General features: G+C 40.3%; 1 protein-coding gene across 1 annotated transcript; it reads left to right on the top strand.

The window, feature by feature from the left end:
- The first annotated feature begins 1,734 nt into the window (after positions 1 to 1,734).
- Positions 1,735 to 26,392, top strand: LOC133405105 (large neutral amino acids transporter small subunit 1-like). The gene is made up of 11 exons (XM_061681764.1): positions 1,735 to 2,184; positions 2,949 to 3,452; positions 6,442 to 6,567; positions 10,756 to 10,861; positions 11,070 to 11,114; positions 13,180 to 13,303; positions 13,424 to 13,527; positions 14,382 to 14,478; positions 16,276 to 16,425; positions 18,093 to 18,267; positions 23,080 to 26,392. Exons 1-11 carry the CDS (start codon positions 2,121 to 2,123, stop codon positions 23,157 to 23,159), a joined length of 1,575 nt encoding a protein of 524 aa, XP_061537748.1. The 5' UTR covers positions 1,735 to 2,120; the 3' UTR covers positions 23,160 to 26,392.
- The last annotated feature ends 168 nt before the right edge of the window (positions 26,393 to 26,560 follow it).

Genomic DNA, 26,560 nt, shown 5'->3' with positions numbered 1-26,560 from the left:
ATCAAATTGGGTGGCACGGTGGGCGACTGGCTAGAGGGTCTCCCTCACAGTTCTGAGGACTGGGGTTCAATTCCCGGCCCCGCCTGTGTTGAGTTTGCATGTTCTCCACGTGCCTACGTGGGCCACACTGCCTTCACTGAAGTCAGGTCGCGTACCACAACGCCATCAGTGACAGTGTCGCATCAGTAATAATAAACATACACTAAATAAATAATAATCAGTACCAATCGAAAGCCTAGTGAGTGGTGACTGTCCCACCCATGTTTCATACCAATTAAATCGATATAGTATTTAGAAATGAAGTCAACAAATATTACAGGACGCCTAGATAATGCTCAGTGGGCCTTATCTAAGAATTTCAGATTAAAGAAATCAATTTGACCTGTGTGTTCCACTTTGCTGGGTTTGCCCACCAATAGTACAATACGTCCTGTCAAAGCTTAGTTGTCTTATATTCTGTACTACAGCAGCAAACAAACTGAGGTTGACATATTTAGCAAATAGACATGCCTCAAACATAATTGTATATTCCCCCAAAATATTTATTGTGTCTGTAACACCCTACAAATAGACCCTTTCCAGTTACAGGCTTTTGTCTTGAGCCAACAGGTTCAGCCACATCACCACTCCCATTCTATTGTACTTGCACTGGCTGCCTGTTCATTTTAGTATTCAGTACAAAATTTTAACAAGCTACTAGAGCCCTCAACAGTCAAGCTCCTCCGATACGGACTTGATGAATTTGGTATCATTTTATTAATATATTGTTTACAAAAGCTGACAAAACAATACTATGATACTGTTGTGTTCAAATGTGCACCTGCAGATCCCCTCTAACTTCTCCTGCTACGACCGCACAGTGACCAGTGTTCTGTTGGTTGGCTCACCTGCATCAGGTGACGCGCTGCGACGGCGGCGATTGGCTCTCCTTCCCCGATGTGGTTGGTGGAGTGACGAGCACTGCACGTGACCTCTACAATGACCTTCCTCCCACGGAAGTACCACAGTCGGTAGTGTTATTCTATAGAATATATTTTAATGATCATTCTCTTTCGCGTAAAATTGTATTAGTGTCTCTTGTGACGTCCATGTGTCTTGTTACTTAAACCGAAATGCTCAAACACTGTGGAGCTTTAATGTTACGATGCATGCTAGGAAATGAACACATGTATTACAGTATGATTCATTAGTCTTCTGTCCCATGCGTTAAAAGCTATATATACAATGTATAGTAGTCAAATATTCTCAACTTAATAAATCGATAACTATGGAACTGGCTGACAAAAAAGTACGTAGGCCTGTATGAGATAGACAGCCATGGTCCTCATAGAATGCATACTTAAGTTTGTATTTATTTACAAAGGCTCTCAGTCTCTCAATTAGCCGACATAGTAGTAATATAAATGACAAAAAAAGGGTGTCCATTTTTCCCGAGTTATCGCACATATGACTTCGTGACCTGAGTGAAAAAAATATGCCTCCCCGTTTTGTCACCACAAGAAGAAGCTCAGGTCCAGTAGAATCTTCCCTACCCCCACGCACACACGCGCACGTACACCCACATCCACCCACACACACACACACACACACACACACACACGCACACGCACACACGCGCACACGGATCAGACTGTGCCTGGATTAGCCAACAGTGCACAAATGGATTAACGCGTCACATGTTGACCCCCTATAAACTGTGTCTGCTGATAACCCAGTTCCACCCACCCAAACCACCTCCACCCCCAACATCCCTCGCCCTTCGTCTGCGCTCGTCCATCATTTAGCAGGGGTGGGCGCAGGCTACCTCGGCATCACAAGGTGGAGCGCTGGGGGCGAGGGCGGAGACGCAGACAGGATCAGGGTCAGATGGAGTCCAGATAGCTTGGGTGAGGTGCAGTGAGTACGTGCGCGCGCGCGTACATGAGGGAACGAGCACACTTAAGGGAGGAGGGAGAGAGAGAGCGCAGTGAGGAGAGCGTACATGTCTGAGTGTGTGCGTGTGTGTGTGTGACAGAAAGAGAGAGAGGAAAGCCAGACAGGAGGAGGAGGAAGAGAACGCAAAGGTAAGAGGGAAAGAAGGGGCTGCAATAGAACGAGTGGACCCACATTAAGAGCAAATAATGGCGGAGCCGGAGCTGAAATTACGGAGCAGCCGGGAAAGCGTTACCAAGGACAAGATGGGGGGTAGGTACACTACATTACACCACAATACAATACACACTGCTACACTTGGCGGAGGGCGAATACTCTATGTGGGCTGATGCAATGTTGCAAATCAAAAGTGACGCGTCAGGGAGGCATGTTTGGAATCACAGGTGAATCCTGTGTATAAAAATGTGCGCTTCATTTGCTTTAACTGAACTCTCTTCCTCCTCCAAGCTCTTTTTTAACACACACAGAGAAGAAAGGACAAGATTATTTACTGTAAAGACCAGCATGTTTCCTCAATCTGTAAATATGTACAGAAAAGATGGCAAGTTTAGAATCCTTTGCGTGGTGCATTCAGTAAGATCGAGCCCACTCCAGTTTGTTCACACGTTCACGTTAAAAGATGATTTAAAGTACAACAAACTGATTGCAAAGTGTAAAGGTCCTCATTTTATTTCTGTACAGTAAATGTATGAATGCATGACATTGGACATGAAACATATTACACCAAGCACACAACATTAGGGACACGCCACAGTGAGATTGTGAAAATTTTGCAGGGCGTAAATCCTGTTACAAGGCACGTAGCGTGGCTAGTAATATTCTCACCAAAAAGGCCCATACCAAAACACAATTTGTATATAGAACTACAGTAGTATATTTTCAACTCTATCACTGCTCTGTATTAAATATACAACTCGAACTAGAAAGAAAGGAAACAGTCCAATCTGTCCCCTGCCCTTGCAGTTGAACCTGTGAACTCTTTGGTACCGTCTTCCAATCTTGTCTTACATGTGCAGAAGCAGACCCAGACCAAGATGACCAGATTGCTGAGAAAGTTCCTCCGTCTGCTCCCTTGAGCCCGTCCGACTCGCCACCTGATAAAGGGCAGAAGATCGAACTCAAGCGCAGCATCACACTCTTCAACGGCGTGGGCATAATCATAGGCACCATCATCGGCTCGGGCATCTTCGTTACGCCGACGGGCGTGGTCAAAGAAACGGGCTCGGCCGGACTCTCCTTGATCATCTGGTCTGTCTGCGGGGTGATCTCCACCATGGGGGCGCTCTGCTACGCCGAGCTGGGCACCACCATCACTAGGTCCGGTGGCGACTACACGTACATACTGGAGGTGTATGGCGAGCTGGCCGCCTTCCTCAAGCTCTGGGTGGAGATGCTCATCATCCGGCCGTCGTCGCAGTACGTGGTGTCGCTGGTGTTTGCCACGTACCTCCTCAAACCCATCTACCCCAACTGTGCTGTGCCCGACAGTGCCGCCAAGCTCATCGCCTGTCTGTGTCTCAGTGAGTATCCTCTAGAACAGGCGTGTCAAAATCTTTTTTTTTTGTCGCGGGCCACATCGTAGTTATGATTTTTCTTGGAGGGCCGTTATGGCTGTGAACCCATATAAATGTATGATCGCCTCATATTATTACATATACACAAATTGATGGATAACTACTTTTGAAATCAGAAGCCAGTAAAAACTGTTTGTTCAACTACTAATAAATTATTTTTGAAAGAGGATCGGTAACAAACAAAATACTTGCAATAACATGAAGTGGATGCACATGATTTGGTTTTGCGGACCACATAAAATGGTGGCGGGCTGAATGTGGCTCCCGGACCACCAGTTTGACACCTGTGCTCTAGAAGCACAGGGGGGCATCAAGAGCGCTCACACTGGGTACTTAAGCAGAAGTATGGATACTTGTGGAAAAAAAACAACAAAAAAGACTGGTAAAACCAGGAATACTTATTGAACTGCACACAGAATAGTTCATTTTTCATTAATTTAGTGCTTGTGCTAAGAACAAAAAACAAATTACGCCAGATGTTGAATTTTAAGAAGTCACTACATTGGTTTGACTTTCATGCTATCAAAATGTGTTCCCATAGTTTTGCTAATGTTGTGAAATGAGTAAAAAAAAAAAAGCTGATAATGACTGAAAAAAATACACTTTACTCGTGTTTTTCAGATTAGACACAACGCAGTAGCCAATGACATCGAGGGGTATTTGGAGGCACAAGGCAAACCCAGTCAAGGGGCCCTCCACATCTGTTACAGTTTTCTGACAGTTTAAATTACTATTTACACCCACTTTCCTCTGTTCAGTGAATAATATTTATAACCAAAAAATTTAAATATTAAAATTTAAATTAATTAATTTAAAAATTAATCATCAACAAGTGTGAATATGAGATTGATAAAACCCTCAAAATTCTTCCTGAGAGGAACAAGTGAATCATCTCACTGCTTTTAATTGGTAAGAATATTCATTAACATTTGATACACTTTTCCATTTCAACCACTTTCATACTCATGTCACTGTGAAAAAGGTTGAAACCTTTTTTAGTTTTGATAAGAACTTTTTGCTTTCCTCTCATCTCCTCCAAAAGAAAAAGTGGAAAAGACCACATCACTCTGACAACCATGCCAACAAGTTTATTTTTGCTGTCATCTTTGGGAACCAAATCTGCACATGCCCAGTAAAATGGAGCAGTCCATTGAATAAAACGGGAAGGGGAGCACTGAAATGATCGTGATTCATGAAGCATTTTGATGTGTTATTAAGATAATAAATTAATCAGACTACAACAATAACAACTACTTTAAAGTAAGGAAAGATGTATAGATTAGTTTTCATAATGTTTGGGGGCCTTTGAAAATTTTGGGGCCCCAAACAATTGCCTGTGTTTGCCTAATGGTTATTGACAACATCAAACAATTCTGGCATAAATAAGCACATGGGTGGGGAATATCTTGTTTCTCAAAATCTGTGCCCATCGTAAATGTTCCCTGGTCCAACTTCCTCCACTTCGCTGCTGTCCCACTTTTTTCTGCCTTATAAGACCCAAGATCTCAATCATTTACGCTCTCAAACGCAATTGACTTTTATTCAGGGGTGGGTAGAGTCGCCAAATATTGTACTCAAGTAAAAGTACTGTTACTTGAGAATAATATGACTCAAGTAAAAGTAAAAAATAGCCCTCCAAGTAATTACTTGAGTAAGAGTAAGAAAGTACTCAGTGAAAAAGCTACTCAAGTACTGAGTAACTAGTGAGTAACTTTTGATCTATTTTCTTAAATCAACTGCATGAACTTCAAATAAAATACAAATAACTAAATAAAATATGAAAGTGCTAATTCAGATATTGCTGACACAATAGTGGAGGCTCACCAGGCAGATAACAAAAACAGGAACAAGGCTGCTGAGGATATAATAAGTATATACATTTCTGTTCAAATGCCAGGTTTTTAAGTTGTAAAATAATTTTGACCAAGATAAATCATTATAAAAGTTTTTCGACCATTAATGTGACCTAGAATATGTACAACTCAACTGATTTATTTTTTTATCTTTTTGAGACGGGAGGTAAACATAAACAACTGAAATAAACTCGAATGTGATTGACTTGGACATTACGTTTAACTTGCTACCTTCTTGGCCAGGTCACCATTGCAAAAGAAATATTCTGTTTTAAATGGCATTCTAGCTGGTTAAATAAAGTTTAAATAAAATAAATACAAATAAATCTGGTTGCACAAGGATCCACTCCCTCTTATAAGCCTCTCATGTGGCTGTGGTCAGAAGGAACAGATCACTTTCAAACGCATGTTCAATGGAAGTCCACACACACCTGCCACCATTTCAATTTTTAAGTGGAAAAAAAACCCAAGTGCATAGGGCCTTACAGAGACATTATTTGCCTTATCCTCTAAAGTGACTGAATGAAGAAGCTGTTTGCTGACCAGACTTATTGATAGTGTGTGTGTGAGAGAAAGGGGGAGAGAGAGAGAGAGAGAGAGAAAGAGAGTGACAGAGAGAGAGAGAGAGAGAGAGAGAGAGAGAGAGAACAAGATGCGTGTTTTATAGTTACTTGTTACCATAAAATAGGGCTAATGTTTCCATATGCACAGCCCAAACAATAGCAAAAACATCTGCAACTTACTGCAAGGTGTTTTATGAAGTTAGAAGTGGGCTGAAATGTCAAAGTTTGGGCAGTGACAAAACTACATTGCACTTTAAAGCTGTTGTTTTTCGTAGCCGATAATGTAAACACGAATCACACGCGGCTGTCACGACTCACTTTGATTGGCCCGCGAAGCCCAATAGGAGACTTTTTGTGTGGACATGTGACTTTCGTGTCGTTATCAGAAAAATAAATACTCAAATACATTACAGATGCCTAAAAATCTAAGTAACTACTAGGTATTTGCATTTCAGAGAAGACATCTGTAGCACAGGTGAGTGAGCCTTCAGTTTCTCATTGCGTCTCTCCTCCTTGCAGCTGCCCTGACCTTTGTCAACTGTATCAGTGTGAGAGCCGCCACCAAGGTCCAAGACTTGTTCACGGTGTCCAAACTGCTCGCGCTGATCATAATCATTCTCTTTGGCTTCATACAGATCTTCACAGGTGAGTCCCAGAACAACAATTGGCCTTATTTGCATGTACAGTGGAGAAAATGTTTTAATATTTGAAGTAGAGGTGTGCAATATAACGGTATATCGTCTATATCGTGTGAGTTCTCCTTTAGTGTGAATGAGAGCATGAAGTCTTGTTTGTCTATATGTCCTGGGTGTTCTCCGCCTCTCTCCCAGTGTCAGCTGGGATAGACTTCAGCTCACCAGCGACCCTAATGAGGTTAAGCGCGATAGAAAGGAAGGGCATCCAGCATAAAAACTTTGCAAACAAATCGTGCGGGTGACCTGCTGTGGCGACCCTAGACAGGGAAAAGCTGAAAGTCACTTCTTCTGGTCATGCAGAGTACGAAAGGAAGTACTGTACTTATCCCTAATTTACTCCCTGGCAAGTGGTAGAAGTTTCTGGTGTACATTCTGATACATATTCAAACATACATACTGGTACGCATTCATTCATATTCACTCAAATTTGCACCTTTGGACAAGTAAGACTCTTCAATGTACCTAACATGCATGTCTTTGTAATGTAGGAGGAAGCCAGAGGACTTGGACAGCCAATTGACTCCTCTCATTTTTATTGCTTCTATTGTAAAAATGTTTTGTTACTGTTGAGTCTGACACTTTATAACATCAACAGCGAGGGCTCGTTCTTTTGTCGCTAATGATGCAAAAACTGTTGACTATCACTTACGAGTAAAGCTGAGCAGACGAGCCTCAGCTTGTTTGCACAGATGCCGAGCGTGGACGCCGAGCTCGTGTGTTGGCGGGCACGAGTGAGCATGCACTCATGTGCATGTTTGTGTACGCGCCGATGAGCGCTGCTTGGATGAGCAGCGCCAAATACACGATTAAATGCCTCAGCAATGAATTGCTTATGTCAGATCATGCCTCATTTAAATGTGCTGCATTACAGCAAATTGATCAGCTCTGGTTGGAATAACAATGATACTGTATGTAACGTCAAAAATGAACAATGTTAAAAACGAGACATCATTAATATTGACAAACAAATTGGTGACTTGACTGTGGCTTCTTCAATTGTCTTCAAGAGACACTTTTAAGCCAAGCATTATTTATTAATCCTAATGCTGTACAGTGAATATGTATGGAAGCGTATTGCATTCACTTGGATGAAAAAAAAAAAAAAAATCCTGTTTTTCTGTGTAATTTTTTTAGGGCTTTGTTTTTCTGACAATTTTTTTCTGTTTTTCTGACAATTTTTTTCCCCACCTGTTTTTCTGACTATTTTTTTCTTTTTCTGACAATTTCTTTCCCCACCTGTTTTTCTGACTATTGTTTTCTGTTTTTCTGACAAATTTTTTTCCCACCTGTTTTTCTGACTATTTTTTTCTGACAAATTTTTTTCCCACCTGTTTTCTGACTATTATTTTCAGTTTTCGGGACACATCGAACTCACGCGAGAACCTACGAACTGCAAGTGACTCTTTGCGGAATCCGTAGTAAGCAACAGGACCGGCTTATTCAGTTTGATCAAGTTTTATTTTGATATGGGTTTAAGACACTGGGATATACTCCTGTCTGGGATATACTCCTGTCTTTGAGTCATACTCCTGTCTTTGAGTCACATAGATGGTATTGTTATTAGTTTGTCGACATTACGCAGGCACCTTAATTGAACCGTGTATGGGCAGAGTCCGTGAGTCCGCAAAGAGTTCGATGTGTCCCGATAACTCAGAAAAAAATTAGTCAGAAAAACAGATGGAAAAATTTTTGTCTGAAAAACAGAAAAAATAGTCAGAAAAACAGGTGTAAAAACAATTTGTCAGCAAAACAGAAAAAAATAGTCCGAAAAACAGGAGTTTTTTTTATCCAAGTGAATGCAATACGCTTCTGTAATATGTCCTTTATTATTATTATTATTATTATTATTATTTTTATGGTGCTATTGACTGACATTCCAATGAAGCCCCATTCATAGCACAATAATATACGGCACGAGGCAGGCAAACAGCATGGCCATTGCTCGGGCCACACTACATCTACTTTTCGCTCACTCTCATTTGCAAGGCCACACCCACAAGTATTGTGCTCTGCACAGTGTTGCCATGGAGACTACTCAGCGAAGCTTGCCGGCTGCTGTCGCATGCACACATTGAGGCCTTTCAGAGAGCACAAGAGAAAGGACAGAGTGTGAGAGTCATGCACGTGTGCCGTGGTTGTCCTCATTACCAATCCGAAGAAGACAGGTTTAGGCAAGAAATAGAACAAAACACACACGCGCGCCTGCACACTCTATTACTTTTTCACTGGTTATGCTTTAGGCGAATGAGAAGTGGAAATGAGAATCCTGTAAATATGAATGGACATTAGGGGTTGCACATCTTCAGATTTTTTTTAAGTCGACGCAAATAGGATGAAAGTCGCTGATGAAGTCGTTGCTATTTTTTCAGTACACTATTCTGATTTTTTTTTTTTTTAAATCACAGGAGAAGGGAATGATTTGCAATAGTTTGTATTCATTGACGATGGACAGCTCATGAACCAAATTTATGCAGAACATACAAGTTAGAACACAAGGGCATCGATGTGCACTGGCCTCTTTTGCCGTAGCATGTTGGTATTTCCAGCCAAAGAAAATATGCTCTTGCTCAGTGAGCTTGCTGTTGGGTCAGCCAGGTAACGTTTGCACAACTTAGCCAAATGGTGAAACCTGTCCATGCTCTGAGTCCATCACAGGGGGTCATGCATGGTGGGAATTTATGGTGTTTGCAAATTATTATGGACCTCATTGTGTGCGGTGGAACAACTCCCTGCTCTCCTTCTACTTTCATATTGTCTGTTGTTGTTGTTTCAAGGAGTCCAAACAGACAGGAAGGCATATTCCACTATGTAAGCTTTTATTCTCAACAGCAGGCAACAACGACCCTCCCGGTCCGCTCGGCAACACTTGGGTATCACTTGTGTAAACATCCTGTAGCCCGTAAAGTCAGGCCTTCAAAATAAAAGCACCCCAGCTATTGTTCTAAGTGGCTCTGCCTCATCCTCAAGGCAAAAATAATTTCCAAATTTCCCTCATAGGATGAAGACACGATTTATCTATCGAGTCTAGGGGTGGGCAAACTTTTCGGCTCACAGGCCGCACTGACTTTTAAAATTTGACAGGCAGGCCAAGCCAGGACCAGATGCTTACATATAAAAAATAAACAACAACAACAACAAAAAAAGGCATTGTAGTGTTAATACTTAGATTTACTTTTAATGGGAACATTGTTGTTTTGTTGATCACGTTTTTGACAGTGCATCAAAGTCTGCTGTTATTTTTGTTGTGGCAATTCTCAGAACACATCTGATGTGTTCATCACTCAGCTGGGATCTGTAGGATGTTTTGTTGGTGTTCATCACACTAAAAGTCTGTTCGCACACATATGTGGAGCCAAACACCACCACATCTGCAGCTCCTGTGGCGCTGTTTCAGGGTCTTGTGTGACTGAATCTTGGCTGGCAGTTTGTCAGATATAGATGAGCTTGCTGAGCCTGCAAGCTTGATTTTAACCGCTGAGCCATAGCCATCAGTTCCTGTGTTGATTGGCTGTTAGCATAATCAGCATGCTTGGTAGAAAAAAGGCTGATGTTATATTCCTCTAAAATTGCAATGGTGTCTTATAAAATTAGACATACAGCCTTAGACTGGACTTCAGTGAAAAAGTATTTAGTCGTCCATTCTATATGAAACACTCGGCACTCACTGTCAACTATTCTTTTATTTGGCCCACTCATGGTTGAAGAAGGATTCAGAGCAGTAGCAGAGTAAAAATAGCCAAAGTCAAGTCAATGTATCACTGCACCTACTACGCTACCTGGTGGAACCACTGGGCATTACAGGACAACCTGGTGGAACCACTCTCCATTACAGGACAAGGTCAAATGAATGCAGTCATGATTTTGATATGATTTTGATGATTCTGTACCAACCGTTGGCGGGCCGGATTGAAATGGTCAACAGGTCGGATGTGGCCCGCGGCCCGTAATTTGCCAACCCCTGATTCTAGTCAATGTCATGCTCTAAAGTCAACATCATTGTGGAGTAGTAAAGTTGACTTGTTGCTAGTCGACCAGTCTGCAACATCTGCTAATGGAGATACGCAATACATCAATTTAAAACGTTCCTGTTCTGTGTGTGTGTGTGTGTGTGTGTGTGTGTGTGTGTGTGTGTGTGCAGGTGACGTGCAATACCTGACACCAGAGAAGGCCTTTGAAGGCAGCAAAGTGGGTGTTGACAATATTGTCTTGGCCCTGTACAGTGGTTTGTTTGCTTTTGGAGGCTGGTGAGTCATCTATGACCAAACTACGCATCAGAAATACAAATAGTTCATCTTTGTGATTTTTATGTTTGAAATCTGCCTTTACAAAGAGAATGATGTCCATCTTTAACTGATACTGAACAACATTATACAACATTACAAAGTACAACCACAGGATTGATAAACTATGCTTTAAATTTAAAGGAACGTTTTTGCTTTTTTTTGTTTTCAGGAATTACCTGAATTACGTAACCGAGGAGATGATCAATCCCGAGAGGTGACTTAAATGTGGTGGAGCTTGTTTTGAGGAGGGTTCTCCTGTTAGTATTTGCCTATAGCATGACTTTTCTCAGCGCTGAAAGAGCATGCTTGTCATTCCTCATTTGCATGATGCTGAGTGTGAATAGTTACATGAACAAACAAACAATATATAATACAATACAAATGTAAAAAAAATCTGGTATTTTTCACATAAGGTTACTACTGTATGATATTAACATAAATGACATTTTGACTTTTTCATCATAATATTACAAATGTATTTTCATAAGAATTAGACTTCCCAGAGAAAAAAAGAACTTTTTTTCCTGATTAAAAAAAAAAGTTTTCCTCAGATATTTTTTCCTTGAGTAAAATGGGACTTCTTTGTCTCATAATTAGAGAAGTGGATTCCTATAAAATTCAGATTTTTTTTCCAGAAAACCCCCCCAGATTTTTTCTTTTATAAATGATGAGTAAAAATATCTTACATTATAAAATATATTATTCATATTAATATAGTTTAATTTTATAAAATGTAATTTAATACTTAAATGTCATAATATTGGGACTTAAAAAAAAGATTATATTTTATTATTATATGTATTTCTGTTGAAAAAATAGAACTTTTGAAAAACTTTTCTTGTCATATTTCAACTTTATTCACATATGATTACAACCTTTTTTCTTAGTAATATTACATTAGTTTCGTCAGTTTTGTGAAAGAAATGCTGACTTTATTCTCAGAACATTGTGGTTTTTCATGAAAACCCCCCCCAGACATTTTCTATTAATATTACAACCGTATCCACATGAAATTATTACCATTTTCCTGAAAAAAAATATTTTTTCTCATAATAGCACCATGACAAGTGGCCGCCATCTTCGAAAAAACATTGAATGAGCACTTCAAACGCCTCTAAAATTCTCCATAAGAAATAAATTCAGGAAAAAAATAATTGATTGCTGACATCAATGAGCTATTCTACTGCCCACACTGCTCTTCTTACCAATAATGTTCCATTTGCGGGCAAATGACGCCGCTAGAAACGTCACGGTAATTTTGACACGTTGACGTCTCGGGATTTTGGCCCACACGGGGGATTGTTGGATATTTTGAACTGAAACGAGGCGATATGTTGAGAAATAATTAGGTTGAACTGTTTTACTCGAGGCGGCACGGTGACCGACTGGTTAGAGCGTCAGCCTCACAGTTCTGAGGACCAGGGTTCAATACCCGGCCCCGCCTGTGTGGAGTTTGCATGTTCTCCCCATGCCTGCGTGGGTTTTTCTACGGGCACTCCGGTTTCCTCCCACATCCCAAAAACATGCATGGTAGGTTAATTGACGACTCTAAATTGCCCATAGGATGAATGTGAGTGTGAATGGTTGTTTGTTTGTATGTGCCCTGCGATTGGCTGGCAACCAGTTCAGGGTGTACCCCGCCTCCTGCTCGATGATAGCTGGGATAGGCTCCAGCACGCCTGGGACCCTTGTGAGGAGAAGCGGCTCAGATGGATGTTTGACTCTTATTTTAATTAGTTTTTTTTTTAAAACTGTTTTTCTGTAGTCGATGTCACACAAAAATGTTCCCCAAAAAGGGCATTTTTTTCGACACCAAAAAAACCTAAATTTCTCCGCAACCCATCATCCAATTTTCTAAATTCTTGCTGCGTCTCAAGTTGAAGTGGCCATTCCATCCAGACTCGGCATTTCGACAGGCTGTGATTTTTGGGACATCTTCTCACGTTGCTACTCATAATATCATTATCTCGTAATATTGGGATGTTTATTCGAAATAAATCAGATGTTATTGTCGTGAGGTTAATTTAGATTTTTTTGCTGAAAAAGAAAGAATTTTAATTTACAGTAAATAAATAAGTAAATAATCACAATTTATCATTCTCATAAGATTATGATTTTTTTCTTGTTATATTACAATTTTATTCAATTTGATATTTCACCTTTTTTTTCCTAGTAATTTTACGACTTTGCTTTCTTTTCAGTGTTCAACACAACAACACTTCTTCAATGTAATGTCTTCTATTGTCATTTGTGCTGATAAAATCTCCTCTTCAACCTAGAAATCTGCCCCTGTCAATCATCATCTCCATGCCCATTGTGACGGTTGTGTACATCCTGACCAACTTGGCCTACTTCACAACCATTTCTCCTCAAGACATGGTTGAGTCGGAGGCTGTCGCCGTGGTGAGTTATTGTCCATAAAATAACTATTGGCTTTGTTACTGTTGAAAAATATAGCTCATGTTGGCTTGTTGCCAAGTTGTTATCATTAAAATGTAACCTGTGTACTGTGCCTGTATGCAGAGTTTTGGCGAGTACCATCTGGGTGTGATGTCTTGGCTGATTCCAGTGTTTGTGGGGCTATCTTGTTTTGGAGCTGTAAATGGATCCCTGTTTACATCAGCACGGTAACATTAAGCAAAGCAAAGCAGAGCAAATTTATATAGCGCATTTCATACACAAGGTAACTCAATGTGCTTTACATGATTAAAAGCATTTTAAAACAACTAAAAATAACAGCTTATAAAACATTTAAAACAAAGAGAAAAAAATACAATTAAAACAGCGTACAGTGCAAGAAATATATTTTAAAAGTGGAAATGCTCTAAAAAGCATGGAAAAAAAAAAGAGTTTTTAACTTGACCCTAAAAACATGCACACTTGGGGCTGACGTCACTTCTGTTGGCAACAAATTCCATTTGTGTGCAGTATAATAACTAAATGCTGCTTCACCATGTTTGTTTTGGACTGTGCTCCAGTATTTGACCTGAGTCTGTCGATCTCATAGCCCCACTGGGTTTATATTCCAGGAGCATTTCTTTCATGTATTCAGGACATAAACAGTTTAGTGATTTATAGACCAGTAGCAGAACTTTAAAATCTATTCTAAAGCTGACTGGAAGCCAGTGTAAAGACTTTAGAATTGAATGCTCTGACATCTTTGTTCTGGTACGAATCCGAGCTGCAGCATTCTGAATGAGCTGCAGTTGTTTAATGTTCTTTGCGGGGAGTCCAGTCAGAAGACCATTACAATAGTCAAGTCTACTTGAGATAAAAGCATTATTATTTTTATTGTTATTATTATTATTTAGGGGGGGTTATATTTCAAGCCTTCCCGCTCTGGCTGTAAAAGTGCCTAAAACTTAATGAGATGTGCAATCAAGTACTTCTATCAACTGACTGTTTTTGCTAGCACAAATGATATAGACGAAGTGGCTCATGAGAGACAATAAATAAATGTAACCTGTACCACTTGTTCCAGTTTGTTCTACGCTGGAGCTCGCGAGGGTCAACTTCCTGCTGCTTTGGGGCTGGTCCACACAGACCTTTTCACACCAGTGCCATCCCTCATCTTCACAGTAAGAACAGCTAGGATAACAGCACTGCTTATGTGCTTTTCAAGTCATAACAATCCCACTTATGTGGAATTTGGCCCACGGAAAGGTTGAAGGGTAAAGGCCAAACACCTGCACTGGAAACATACACATCTCGTCATACTGTAGGTTGAGCGACATCACCCGTGTTCTATCATCTTTGCAGTGGCTCTGTCATTTTAAGATTAAGTGCAAAATACACAGCACAAAACTAAAAAAGATTACAAAAAAAACAGTCATTTACAGAGCCCTCAATGGTCAGCCTCCTCCCTATTGGTGGATTTGGTGTCATTTGATTGTCCTATTACGTCACTGTGGTCTTTTACGTACTGTTCCTCACACGAAACTAAAGCCTAAAGGTGACAGAGCCTTACTGTCCATTCCCCCCAAATTGCGGAATGCATTTCCTTTCAAGTTAAGAGTTAAGTTTCGTGGAAGTAAAACAAAAAACAAAAAAGAAGTTAAAAACACATTGAAGTTTTTGTATTTTATATATCATTAGCATAATAGCATAATTGCTCAAGTCATTTGTAACTTACGATTACAATATTATTTAAAAATCACCAAAATGTTTGCTAAATATTGTGTTTTTTAATTGTCTGTGTAGATTCTCAGTCATCCAGGTCAAGGTAATCTGCAAAGATTGAATCGAGGCAACTGGACTCTTTTTTTTTTTTTTTTATTATTTTGCAAAAATGTTACAAAAGACAGGCAATTATGCTATTTGGCTAACGATATGTATGAATATTTCATTACTACATATACAGGAAATAAAATTTACTCCATCACTACATCAAACATCTAACACAAACTTGTCAGCCTTTGTCCTATTCTGTGCAGTTTTTTTTTTTTAACAGGAAAATGCAATTAAATCTCCTAAAAGTCCGTGGGTTACATAAATACAATATATTGCTGAATTTGAGTAATATCATGTGTAAAGCGTGTGGTTGTATGCTTCAAATCAAATCATTTTGACAGAAGAATGATAGAGGAAGAGGGACAGTAGGCAGAGAGCGAGGGATAGGTTTGCAGCAGGGATAAGGCCACATTGTGTACTGTATTAATTGTATTAATGATATTGCTATGGCGATCAGTTGTTTGAATAGTATTAGTTACATGGGTGTCAAACTGTTTTTTGTCGTGGGCCACATTGTTGGTAAGGATTTTCCTCAGAGGGCTGTTATGACTGTGACTAAAAGATATTGTGAGGAAAGGTTTTGGTTTCCAGTGCCCTTTAACTGTTAAACAGGGTTACAGTTAAAGCCTCCCACCCCTATCAAGTTACTGTAATAAGGGGTTTGGTAACAAAAAAAATGCTTGCAATATTGCAATGTTATTATTTATTACATATGACTATTTCAAATTTTGATAGAGATTTTAATGAAAATCATGTAAGTTGATGCAAATGATTTGCTTTCGCGAGCTACATAAAATGATGTGGCGTGCCGGATTTGGCCCCAGGGCCTTGAGTTTGACACACTTTTTAATACAACTAAATTAATTAATAGCACAGGAACCTAAAAAGGTGAAAGGAACAATGAATTTAGTTGTTGTGGCGAGTGACTGTCACCTAGTTTGTTGGTGTATAATATTAGTGGACAAGCAAGGACAACATGTTGTTTCATCACTAAATGTATGTTAAATTCAAAGTTCACTTCTTAATTGGTAGGCAGAGCCCAAGAGCAAAACAAACAAGCAATAGAAACAAAATGAATCGGTTCCTTATGTCTACTTTTACAAGACCAACATCTGATTTGATCTATCTTTTGTCTTTACTCCCAGTGTGTGCTGTCCATGCTTTACACCATCTCTCAGGACATCTTCTCTGTCATCAATCTGTTCAGCTTCTTCACTTGGCTCTGTGTTGGCATGGCCATCGCCGGGATGCTCTGGCTGCGATTTAAAAAGCCCAACCTCAGAAGGCCAATAAAGGTACAGTGGTCTAAACCCTCTTGAGAGGTCTATATTATTTTTTTTATTTTTTATGACAGCCTACTGGTTTGGACCTGGCTTGTTTTGCCCTTTGTTGTGTTTCGTCTTTCATCTTTGCTTCGAGACAAATTGCCTCTCAGATATTTATTTACAAGTGTTCATGAAATGAGCCTGCAGTTGCATATTTGTCCTTTATGAGGGAACTGTTCATGACTAAGCCAAATGTAATTCAATTCAAAGCATTGTGTATCTGTGAATAAAACCATTTAAAAACAAAGTCCTAATAAAAGTGAGTTGACATTATGACAATGCAGTAGGTTGTCCATTCAAACATAAAAAGAGGTAACATGCCCTTTTAAAAAAATTGGTTCAGGAGGAAAATTACAGTATTCTCTCTTACTGTACTTTTAAAATTTTCATGGACTTCAACCACGCCACAGAAGGTCTTCATCAGAGATCTTCAATTAAAATCCAGAGGGGTCCGGTTGCAAGTGATTTTACATGGCAAAGGTCCAGGCCTCAAAATGTTTCAATTTGCGTAGCCGACCAGTTGAACAATATCAAAATGGCACATTTTCCTGTACCTTTTCACAAATGTTTGGTTTTGCAAATACGGTTTTGTTTTTCAATTAATAAATTAATATCTGCCCGTGCCATAAATGAAACTATTTTGATCCTACTAAAAGAGAACAATGCATGAACACGAATAAATGTATTCCCAAAAAACCTGGAAATACAAAGTGATTTTTAAACACACATCTAACCCATTAAAAGAGCGAAGAGCACCAACAACTCGAATATCCAGTAAACAGACACAAATATCGTGCCTAAATTTCATTGTGTTGCAGCTGCGTGCAGTGGAACAGCGTCCTATGTGAGAAAGAAATGACCACGTGACGATGCAGATACTTTATTTATCAGCAATTGCCCTTGCGTCTGCATGAAACCTTGACTTGGTCCGGACCTGGACTTTGATCTGATAGTTGAAGACATTTGAGACTACGTGATCCAATATAAATCTCGAATAGCATTCTTGTTAGCCGTGCTCACTACTACTCAACTGCGCTGCCTTAGGTCCGCCGCACATGAAGACGGAATGAGACTCAACTGGATACTCACGAAAAACAAATACAGTCAGAGACTCACATCGGGTGATTGACCCTCGCGCATATGTGAACTCTCTGTTGCGGGAAAAACTACAACCCCTGGTGTTCTTATCGGCAAACAATGTTTTGAGGCACCACATATACCGTACTGTATTATATTTTTATTGAACCAAAATAAACATAACGCACTTGTCAAGGCAGAAGTGCATTTCCCTGGCTCCTGTAGCTATAGTATAATAACTGGTGAGAAATAAAGGAGAGTGTGGATATTTGCGAGGCTGTTGACTCCGTTTGTTGACTGCCCTTGTGCATTTTGGTGAATGAGAGTCTCCATGCTTTAGTTTTTCAGCCACAGGTACATATAAAATTGTAGTTACCCGTAAGTATTATTGTTAAACATAGTCAAAATGAAGAGGCTCCAGCTCAACCAAGACTTCAATTAGGATATGCGCTGTCAAAAATTGATGAGTGGATAGTTTATCAATCAAACAGACTACTGTATATATAAAATTGTTTGTTAGCGTAACAATCTGCTTAATGCATTGTGTTCCCTTGCCACAGATCTGGCTATTTATCCCTGTGACTTTTGTCCTGGGCTGCGTCTTCATGATCATCGTGTCCTTCTGGGCGGCTCCCATCGAGTGCCTGATAGGCTGCAGCATCATTCTCACGGGGATCCCGGCGTACCTGCTGGGCTACAAGTGGAAGAAGCCGCGTGTGCTCAAGAAGATGCTCGGTGAGTTAATATTGTTTTGAAATCAAATGAAAACAAGTGGATTTGTCCAGGTGTAAGCTGGGAGGCATCGCTGACATTTTGTTATGAGATAGTGGGAAGAAGATCAGCTGGAGCGCACATGAGGGGCGTGTTACCATTAGTGGGTTTGTGTAGTCTGGAATCTGTTTCTTTTCATCTGGCAACACCATCCATCCTTACGGAGCAAAAGTCAACAACGAGAGATGTAGCTGTTTCTCAGCTCAACGAGCAAGCGAGAAGTTTTTAGACGGGTGCTCCACTGTATTTGCAGATTGGTATCATCAGACACAGAGCGCACTCTGCTAACCCTGGGAAAACTAAGTACTAATGAAGACAGTATCAGTTTAATGATCAGGAATAAAAATGCAATGCATGATAGTACTGTCTTTTTAAAAACACGAAGAAAATTACCTTGTTCTACTTGCCAAGTGAGCTAATCAAGATGTAGAATTTCAGCTCTGTTTCTTCTTTCTGGAGCTTTGGTTTGGTTTGTCTTACGACTACTACAGACTTATGAGTGTCTGTTGCGTAAATGTGTCAATTGGGTCTTGAAGCTCTTCTTTCCAAAGTCTCAGAGAGAACCTGTTTCTTCGTAGGACCTCTCAGACCGATTCTATGAGACATTGCCTGGGGTGTCACACTCATTTTCGTCATGGGCCAAAATTGTTGGTACAGTTTCTCTCAGAGGGCCGTTATGACCATGAAACCATATTCTGCAAATGTTTCATCGCCAGATGATAGTATTATACAGCGCCTGAAATAGATATTTGACACATCACCATTTTTCTCACTAAATACATTTCCAAAGGTGTTATTGACATGAAATTTTCACCATACAACTAATACATACATGCAAAGAAAGTAGAACAAATAAGATCAGAAATTAAGTTGTGTGTAATAATGTCAAATGACACAGGGATCGAACACATGAAGAAAGGGAGGTGCAAAAAGGCATGGAAAGCCAAGACAACACCTAAAACCTATCAATAATCAAACAGAAATCCAGCCCTTTGTCAGTGCAAATGAATATCAGCTGTTTCAGTCCTAATTCATGGCCTACAAAAAGGTCTCATTGCCAAGGTGTGAGTCAAGACATCTCATGATGGGTAAGAGCAAAGACCTGGCTCATGACCATCAGAAACTAATTCCTGCAAAACATAACAATAGCATTGATTACAGGTGCATATCTAAGCTTCTGACTGTTCCAGTGAGCACAGTTAGGGTCATAATACATAAGTGGAAAGTCAATCATACCACCGTAAAGTTGCCTCGAGCAGTTGCCCCTCACAAGATTTCTGACAGAGTGCCAAGAATAATCAGAAGAGTTGTCCAAGAGCCAATTACCACCTGTTGAGAGCGTCAAAAAGAGCTGGAATTATCAGGTACTGTTGTCACAAGGAAAACAGTTAGTAATGCACTCCACCGCCATGGCCTGTATGAACGCTCACCATGCACGACCCCATCCATCCATCCGTTTTCTGAGCCGCTTATCCTCACTAGGGTCGCAGGCGCGCTGGAGCCTATCCCAGCTGTCATCGGGCAGGAGGCGGGGTACAGCCCTGAACTGGTTGCCAGCCAATCGCAGGGCACATACAAACAGACAACCATTCGCACTCACATTCACACCTCCGGGCAATTTAGAGTCTCCAATTAATTCATGTTTTTGGGATGTGGGAGGAAACCGGAGTGCCCGAAGAAAACCCACGCAGGCACTGGGAGAACATGCAAACTCCACACAGGCGGGGCCGGGGATTGAACCCGGGTCCTCAGAACTGTGAGGCTGACGCTCTAACCAGTCGTCCACCGTGCCGCCCATTATTATATCCAAATAGTTCAATTTTGCTCTCATCACACCAGACTATATTCTCCAAGTATTTAACTGGCTTGTCCAAATGATGTTCAGCAAACTTTAAACGTACTTTGACATGCTTTTTTATACAGCAATGGGGTCGTGCAGGCGGCTTCTGCCCAATGACAGCTGGGATAGGCTACGGCAAGCCCGCGACCCTAGTGAGGGGAAGCGGCTCAGAAAATGGATGGATGGATATAATAATGCACACCATGTTTGGTGGAGAAATGGCACTGCACATTACCCTAAAAACACCATACCAACAGCGAAGTTCAGAGGTGGGAACATGATGGTGTGGGGCTGCTTTTCAGCAAATGGTACTGGTAAACATCACATTATTGAAGGAAGGATGAATGGGCAAATGTACGAGGCATTCTTGACAAAAATCTGCTGCCATCTACGAGCATGATGAAAATGAAATGAAGGTGGACATTTCATCAGAATAATGATCCAAAACAATTGGTTTTGGATCAATTGGTCAATTGGTTTCAAAGAAAAAAAAAATAAAGCTGCTAGAATTGGCCCAGCCAATCACTGACTTGAATCCAATCGAAAATCTATGGAAAGAACTGAAACTCATAATCCATAAAAGAAGCTCACGGAACTTTCAAGATTTGAAGACTCCTTGTGTGGAGGAATGGGCCAAAATCACACCACAGCAATGCATGTGACTAATTTCTCCATACAGGACGTGTCTTGAAACTGTCATTGCAAACAAAGGCTTTTGTACAAAGTATTAAATAAATACCAGTTGGCGTGTTCAATTCTTTTTCCCTGTGTCATTTCACATTATTACACATAACTTAATTTCTGATCTTATTTGTTCTACTTTCTTTGTATGTATGGATTACTTGGGTTGTACACAACATCTGGTGAAATTTGCATGTCAATAGCACCTTTGGAAATATTTTAGTGAGAAAAATGGTGACGTGTTAAATACTTATTTTAGCCGCTGTATATACAAAACAGAAAGATGGATAACTAGTTTTCACATCAGAAGTCAAGAATAATAGTGTCATGAACGCAAAAGAAGATAGGACCCAAAAATGCACGACTCCAAAACAAATGGGCAGTTTCAAAAAGAGAGGTTTAATATACGGGCAGAGGTTGGTACACAGGCAGGCAAACCAAAAAAGGCAACAGTATCCAAAAACGTGAGGCAAAAAGGCGAGGTCGATAATTGGAACAGGGTCTAGTCTTACTGTGAGTCTTTGACGTGGGAACAAGGAATGCTGGAAGGCGACGACAAGGTACAACAAACTGGCGACGAGAAAGAATGAGACACGAGGTTAAATGCAAGGGGTAATTAGGGTGAACGAGACACAGGTGGTGAAGATGCTCTCAGGAGCAGGTGTGTATGAAACAGGGGGAAGACAAAAACTGGAACACACACCCATGACAAAGAGTTTGTTTTACTATTTTTCAAGTTACTCTAAAAAGGGGTTTGGTAACAAAACCAAACAAAGTCTGTAATATCTTAACGTTATTATTTATTACATATTACCATGTGAAATTTTGGTACAGATTTTAACAAGAATCATGGAAGTTGACGCAAATAATTTGCTTTCACCGACCGGCCACATAAAATGATATGCTCCCAGGGCTGCGAGTTTGACATGCCTGCTATTTGGTTTTGTTATATCCACTTGATACTCTTTTCATCTGAGAGGTGTTGCCTGAGGAATAAAATACTTTTTTTGTTTTAACAGTGTTTTTGTTCTCAAATTATGACTTGGCGTCTTTTGTGTTGATGTTGTTTACTTGTTCGACTGTAGCATGTATTTTGGGTAACTACTGTATCAATGAATCACGTGTAGCTACGGTATTGATGTACTATGTGCTGTACTAATCTATTATTTGTACTGTTTATTATATGTGGACCCCAGGAAGATCAGCAAACAGCTACAGCACAAGCTATTAAGGACGTCGGCAGCGGCGGCTGCTTGAGACAGTCATTGATATTTTCACCAAAATACTTTGTGTGCACCACCAAAAATAGTCAATATCCAAAGTAATTTATAATCGCCAGCACTTGCTGAAATTGCGATCATCCTGTGATTTTGAATTGGTACGGTTCAACGGTACGACGGTTGCCACCAAGCTAAATGCGCAAGCTTCAAACAACGAACAAATTTGGCGTTTAAATTCATTTTCTGGGTCAGACTGACAGCAAGCGTATCATCAAATTTACTTCAAACTTCACAGAAAAAAAGGGTACTAATCACATCCATATACCGTAGTTATCTATTGTGTCCAAATCCTATAAATGTGTGATTGTTTTGACGCCGAAAACACGTTTTTGCAGAAAGATTTGCGCTGTAACAACGACGAAGAACATTTTCACCGTTGTCAAAACATCGAATAAACACGAACGTAACATAGATAATGCTAATGAAAACTCACACCATGAGAATCTGAAAAAATATTCATGTAGACGTCATTGCCTCCGATCAAATAAGAGGTTCGCCGGCGTTCTTTTCGTCACTGTCGTTCGATAGTCATTTTCACTTTCACTTTTTGCAGTCAGATTTGCGCTGACACAACCACGACTTCTTCGGCAATGCGTCCTCATTCAATCGACAACAAACAGCTTACAAAATTGGCAGTAACAGTTTGCACGAGCGGATGCGTAAGTCGTCATGTGGCTCCTTTGAAACTGCTACCTGATTGGCTGACTGTCTTATCTCCACACTCCCAACACTGAGTACTGTATAGTTCATACAAATAAGAAGACGCTGCTCATGGAATTACGTGCACATGTTTGGCTGATGCCATCGTGCGCGCCAATGTCATGCTGACTTCAAATTGACCACCAGGAGCGTGACATGTCTGGTATCCACTATTTAAAAGTTGTGTGACATGGAGTACACCTTGTTTACTCAACTCTCTTTGTCATATGTATTTACTGATGATGGTGACAATGATGATGAGCTGTCTCTCCTCAGAAATCTTCACCATGTTCTGCCAGAAGATATTCCTGGCCGTCCCTGAGGAAAAGCACGACGAAACCGACGAATCGGAATAACGGCGGATGATCCGCAACCAGCTCAACAACTCATGGCTCAACATTTTGTTTACTTGAACATTTGCAGTTTTTCATGGTATTTGGTGTTTTGTTCTATTTTTCATTTGTGGAGGAACTTTGTAATCTTGGTCAAGGAGGGTTTACGTGAATGTATGCACTTTTGTTCAAAGTGTGTATCAGCTAAAACACACGCTTCTGTGCATCCTAATTGTATTCATTGTAGACTATGAGAAGCTGCATACAACGCACACTATAGTGGCCTAAAATGTACACAGTTATGTTTCAGTGTTGCTGGTCTCACACATGTTTTAGTAGGATTTGACACAAAATGAAGGTGGAAAAAAAAATGTCCTTTCTCCCTCTTGTCCTTTAAATCAAAGCCACATATTGCAGTCAGCCATATTTATAGAGCGATAAAGTGCTGAAATTTAGTTTGGCTTCCTACTACATTTTTGTGAGACCATGTTCAGAATGTTTCATTGAGATAAACGACAACAACAAAAAAACACATTACACATATGTAATCTTGGTGTGACTAGACTAACACAACTGATCAAAATTGGAAGGAAAGCGGTTAGCCGATAGTTACACCTTACTAATATAATGTATGTGTTAATGATCCTTTTCCATATTTGTATCCATTTGTACATGAATCACAAATGTGTGTGTGTGTGTCTGTGTATGTATATGTGCGCACTGATTTTATGCTGTTGTGTTTCTTTACTGTAAGTTTCACGTGAAAAGGGCAAAGCTTTTCTGTGTGACCACTAGGGATGGGCATTTGAAGGAAACTAACGATTAATCAATAGTTTACGTTTACATTTTTTTTTTGGAATGTTCCAAGTTGGCACGGCCGTGTTTGCGTGGACACTGCGGCCTCCTCCCACATTCCAAAAACATGAAAGTTCCATTGGTGAAGTGTGAATGTTTGCGTATATGTGATTATCTGTGATTGAAGTCAAGGATGGACCCCGCCGCTCACCTCAGTCGCAGCTTACCTGCGACCATGTGGACAAGCGCTATTGAACCTGGATGGAATTATGTATGTATGTCTGTGCTGTGGTTAGCATGTCTGCTTCTAAATTCTGTGGTTCTGGGTTCGAATCTCAGCTCCAGGCTTCCTGTGTGGAGTTTCCATCTTCCACTGAGATTCCAAAAACATGCGTATTAGGTTCACTGAAGACATAATTGTCCATAGGTCTTGCGTTTGAAAGGTTGTTTGTCTGCCTTGCAACCGACTGGTGACCAGTCCAGGGTGTACCCCGGCTCTCACCCAAAATCAGCTGGGATAGGCTGCAGCACACGCGCGACCATAATGATAAACTCACCCATGACTCTGCTGCAGTGGACTCCGATTTTTGCCTTCATTGAATCAAGATTAAGACAAAATAATATTTCAACAATAATCAATAATCAATTAATGGATTATTGTGTCTGTCCCGAGTGACGACGCTAGATAAGAGCTTCTGTGTAGAAGGCTTTACAAAGATCGATGGCAGACTATACTGTTTATACTGTACAGACGGAAGCAAGCGCCACCGTCGTGTTTGTATTTTGGATTGTACCTATTAAAGGTGGCACGGTCGTCCACTGGTTAGCACGTCTGCCTCACAGTTCTGAGGACCGGGGTTCAAATCCCGGCCCCGCCTGTGTGGAGTTTGCATGTTCTCCCCATGCCTGCGTGGGTTTTCTCCGGGTACTCCGTTTTCCTCCCACATCCCAAAAACATGCAGGGTAGGTTAATTGAAGATGCTAAATTACCCGTAGGTATGAATGTGAATGCGAATGGTTGTTTGTCGTCGAAGCAAGTGGGACATTGATGTGAATACAAGCAAGCCCTGTAAGCCTTCCATTTTAACCATGGATATTAAGCACAACAATAAACACAATAGACGGATGGATTGATTGATGAATGTCTTCAGTGAACAAATTGGATCCAAATATATACAGTATATAAAAAGAACCATTGACTGTGCCACTAAAAAGTTTGTAGAAGCAACTCCCATGTGATGTGTGTGCATCATTAATGACGTTGGTTGGGGCAACGATTGGTGTAAAATGCTTGCTCCTTTCTTGTCTCATCTTATTACTTGTATGTTTGTGTCTGTGTCTGCAGCTGTCAGGAAAACTCATATCCGCCTAAGGGGGAAATGAAAGGGTCTGATGGTGGCTGATAGAAGCAGTGCCACTGTGGGGAATAATATTACAGATAGGACATAGGACAGGCAATATTGGACTAGTACTTGTGACTTTCTATGTCAACTACGGCGATTTTTAACTACAGCAGTCCAAATATAATATTGAAGGTTTGTATAAATGTACTACCGGTTGCTGATAGCAGCTTAATGTTACTGGCAAGTAGTGGTCATTGTATAAAATCAAAGGAAATGGAGCACACACAAAAAAAGGAATTCTTGCCCTGACATTGCACTGAGCTTCATGTTAATATTGGTGAACATGGAGCAAGGAAAACATCAGTAATCACCACATTAAAATTGGAAAGCGAGCACAAGAACAAACACAATGCATTAAGTCCATTATCCACACATACACAATTGTAGGAAGCTGGTATCAAACCTGAAAAAAAATAAGGTATCCAATTTCACTTAATTGGTGGGGGGGGGGGAATCAAATTTGCTTACAACAAATAATGTGTATTTTTTTCATGTATCTATGCCAGCAACATATAGTGACAGGCACAACAGTTGAACAATGAACCACTAGGTTTAATTAACTTGTGTACCTGTTCACAGTCATACAATAGAAATATTTCACACCAAGTAAATTTGTGAATAAAGGAGTTTATCAATATTGTTTCAGTATACAGTGACGCCCCTGGATTTTCTCTATTCGCCCCGCTTCCCCTCCCACATCGAATAAGCCAGGGTGTGCCTCGGTTCTCTCACAAAGTCTCGTTAGGTACCCATTTTTTTAAAATAAATCCGGCCATCGTTCAAATGTCGTGCACTACTTTACCGGCAGGTGGTGATGTAGGATTTTAACGGAACTCTTTATTTATTTGAATAACAAGATGTTTTTCTTCCTGTGTTGTGCACTATTTGACCGGTAAGTGGCGGTAGAGGTGCACGGCATTTGTGCTGCTCTTGGAAAGTCAACGCATCATTTCACAATGTGCGCGCACTATAATCAACACGCCTTTCATTTTTTTTGGTCCATTAAAACACATTCCACTTCATCTGTAAATAAATGTAATCATGAAAACCACTTTTAAGTTTATTTGAGATGTACGTTTAATATCTCACGAAAACCAGGTTGCAAATGACTTGCGAGAGCAGTGAAAGAAAATTATGCGAAATAGAAATGATGTGTTACACCTTACATAAACTGTCATATTTTTTTATTTTGTTCTTCTTTCTTCAACCATGAGCTTGTCATTTCCT

This window comes from Phycodurus eques, chromosome 1, assembly GCF_024500275.1.
Source record: "Phycodurus eques isolate BA_2022a chromosome 1, UOR_Pequ_1.1, whole genome shotgun sequence".
Taxonomy (NCBI): domain Eukaryota; kingdom Metazoa; phylum Chordata; class Actinopteri; order Syngnathiformes; family Syngnathidae; genus Phycodurus; species Phycodurus eques.
The sequence above is the reverse complement of the archived record's forward strand: the minus strand, read 5'-3'. Positions and strand labels throughout refer to the sequence as shown.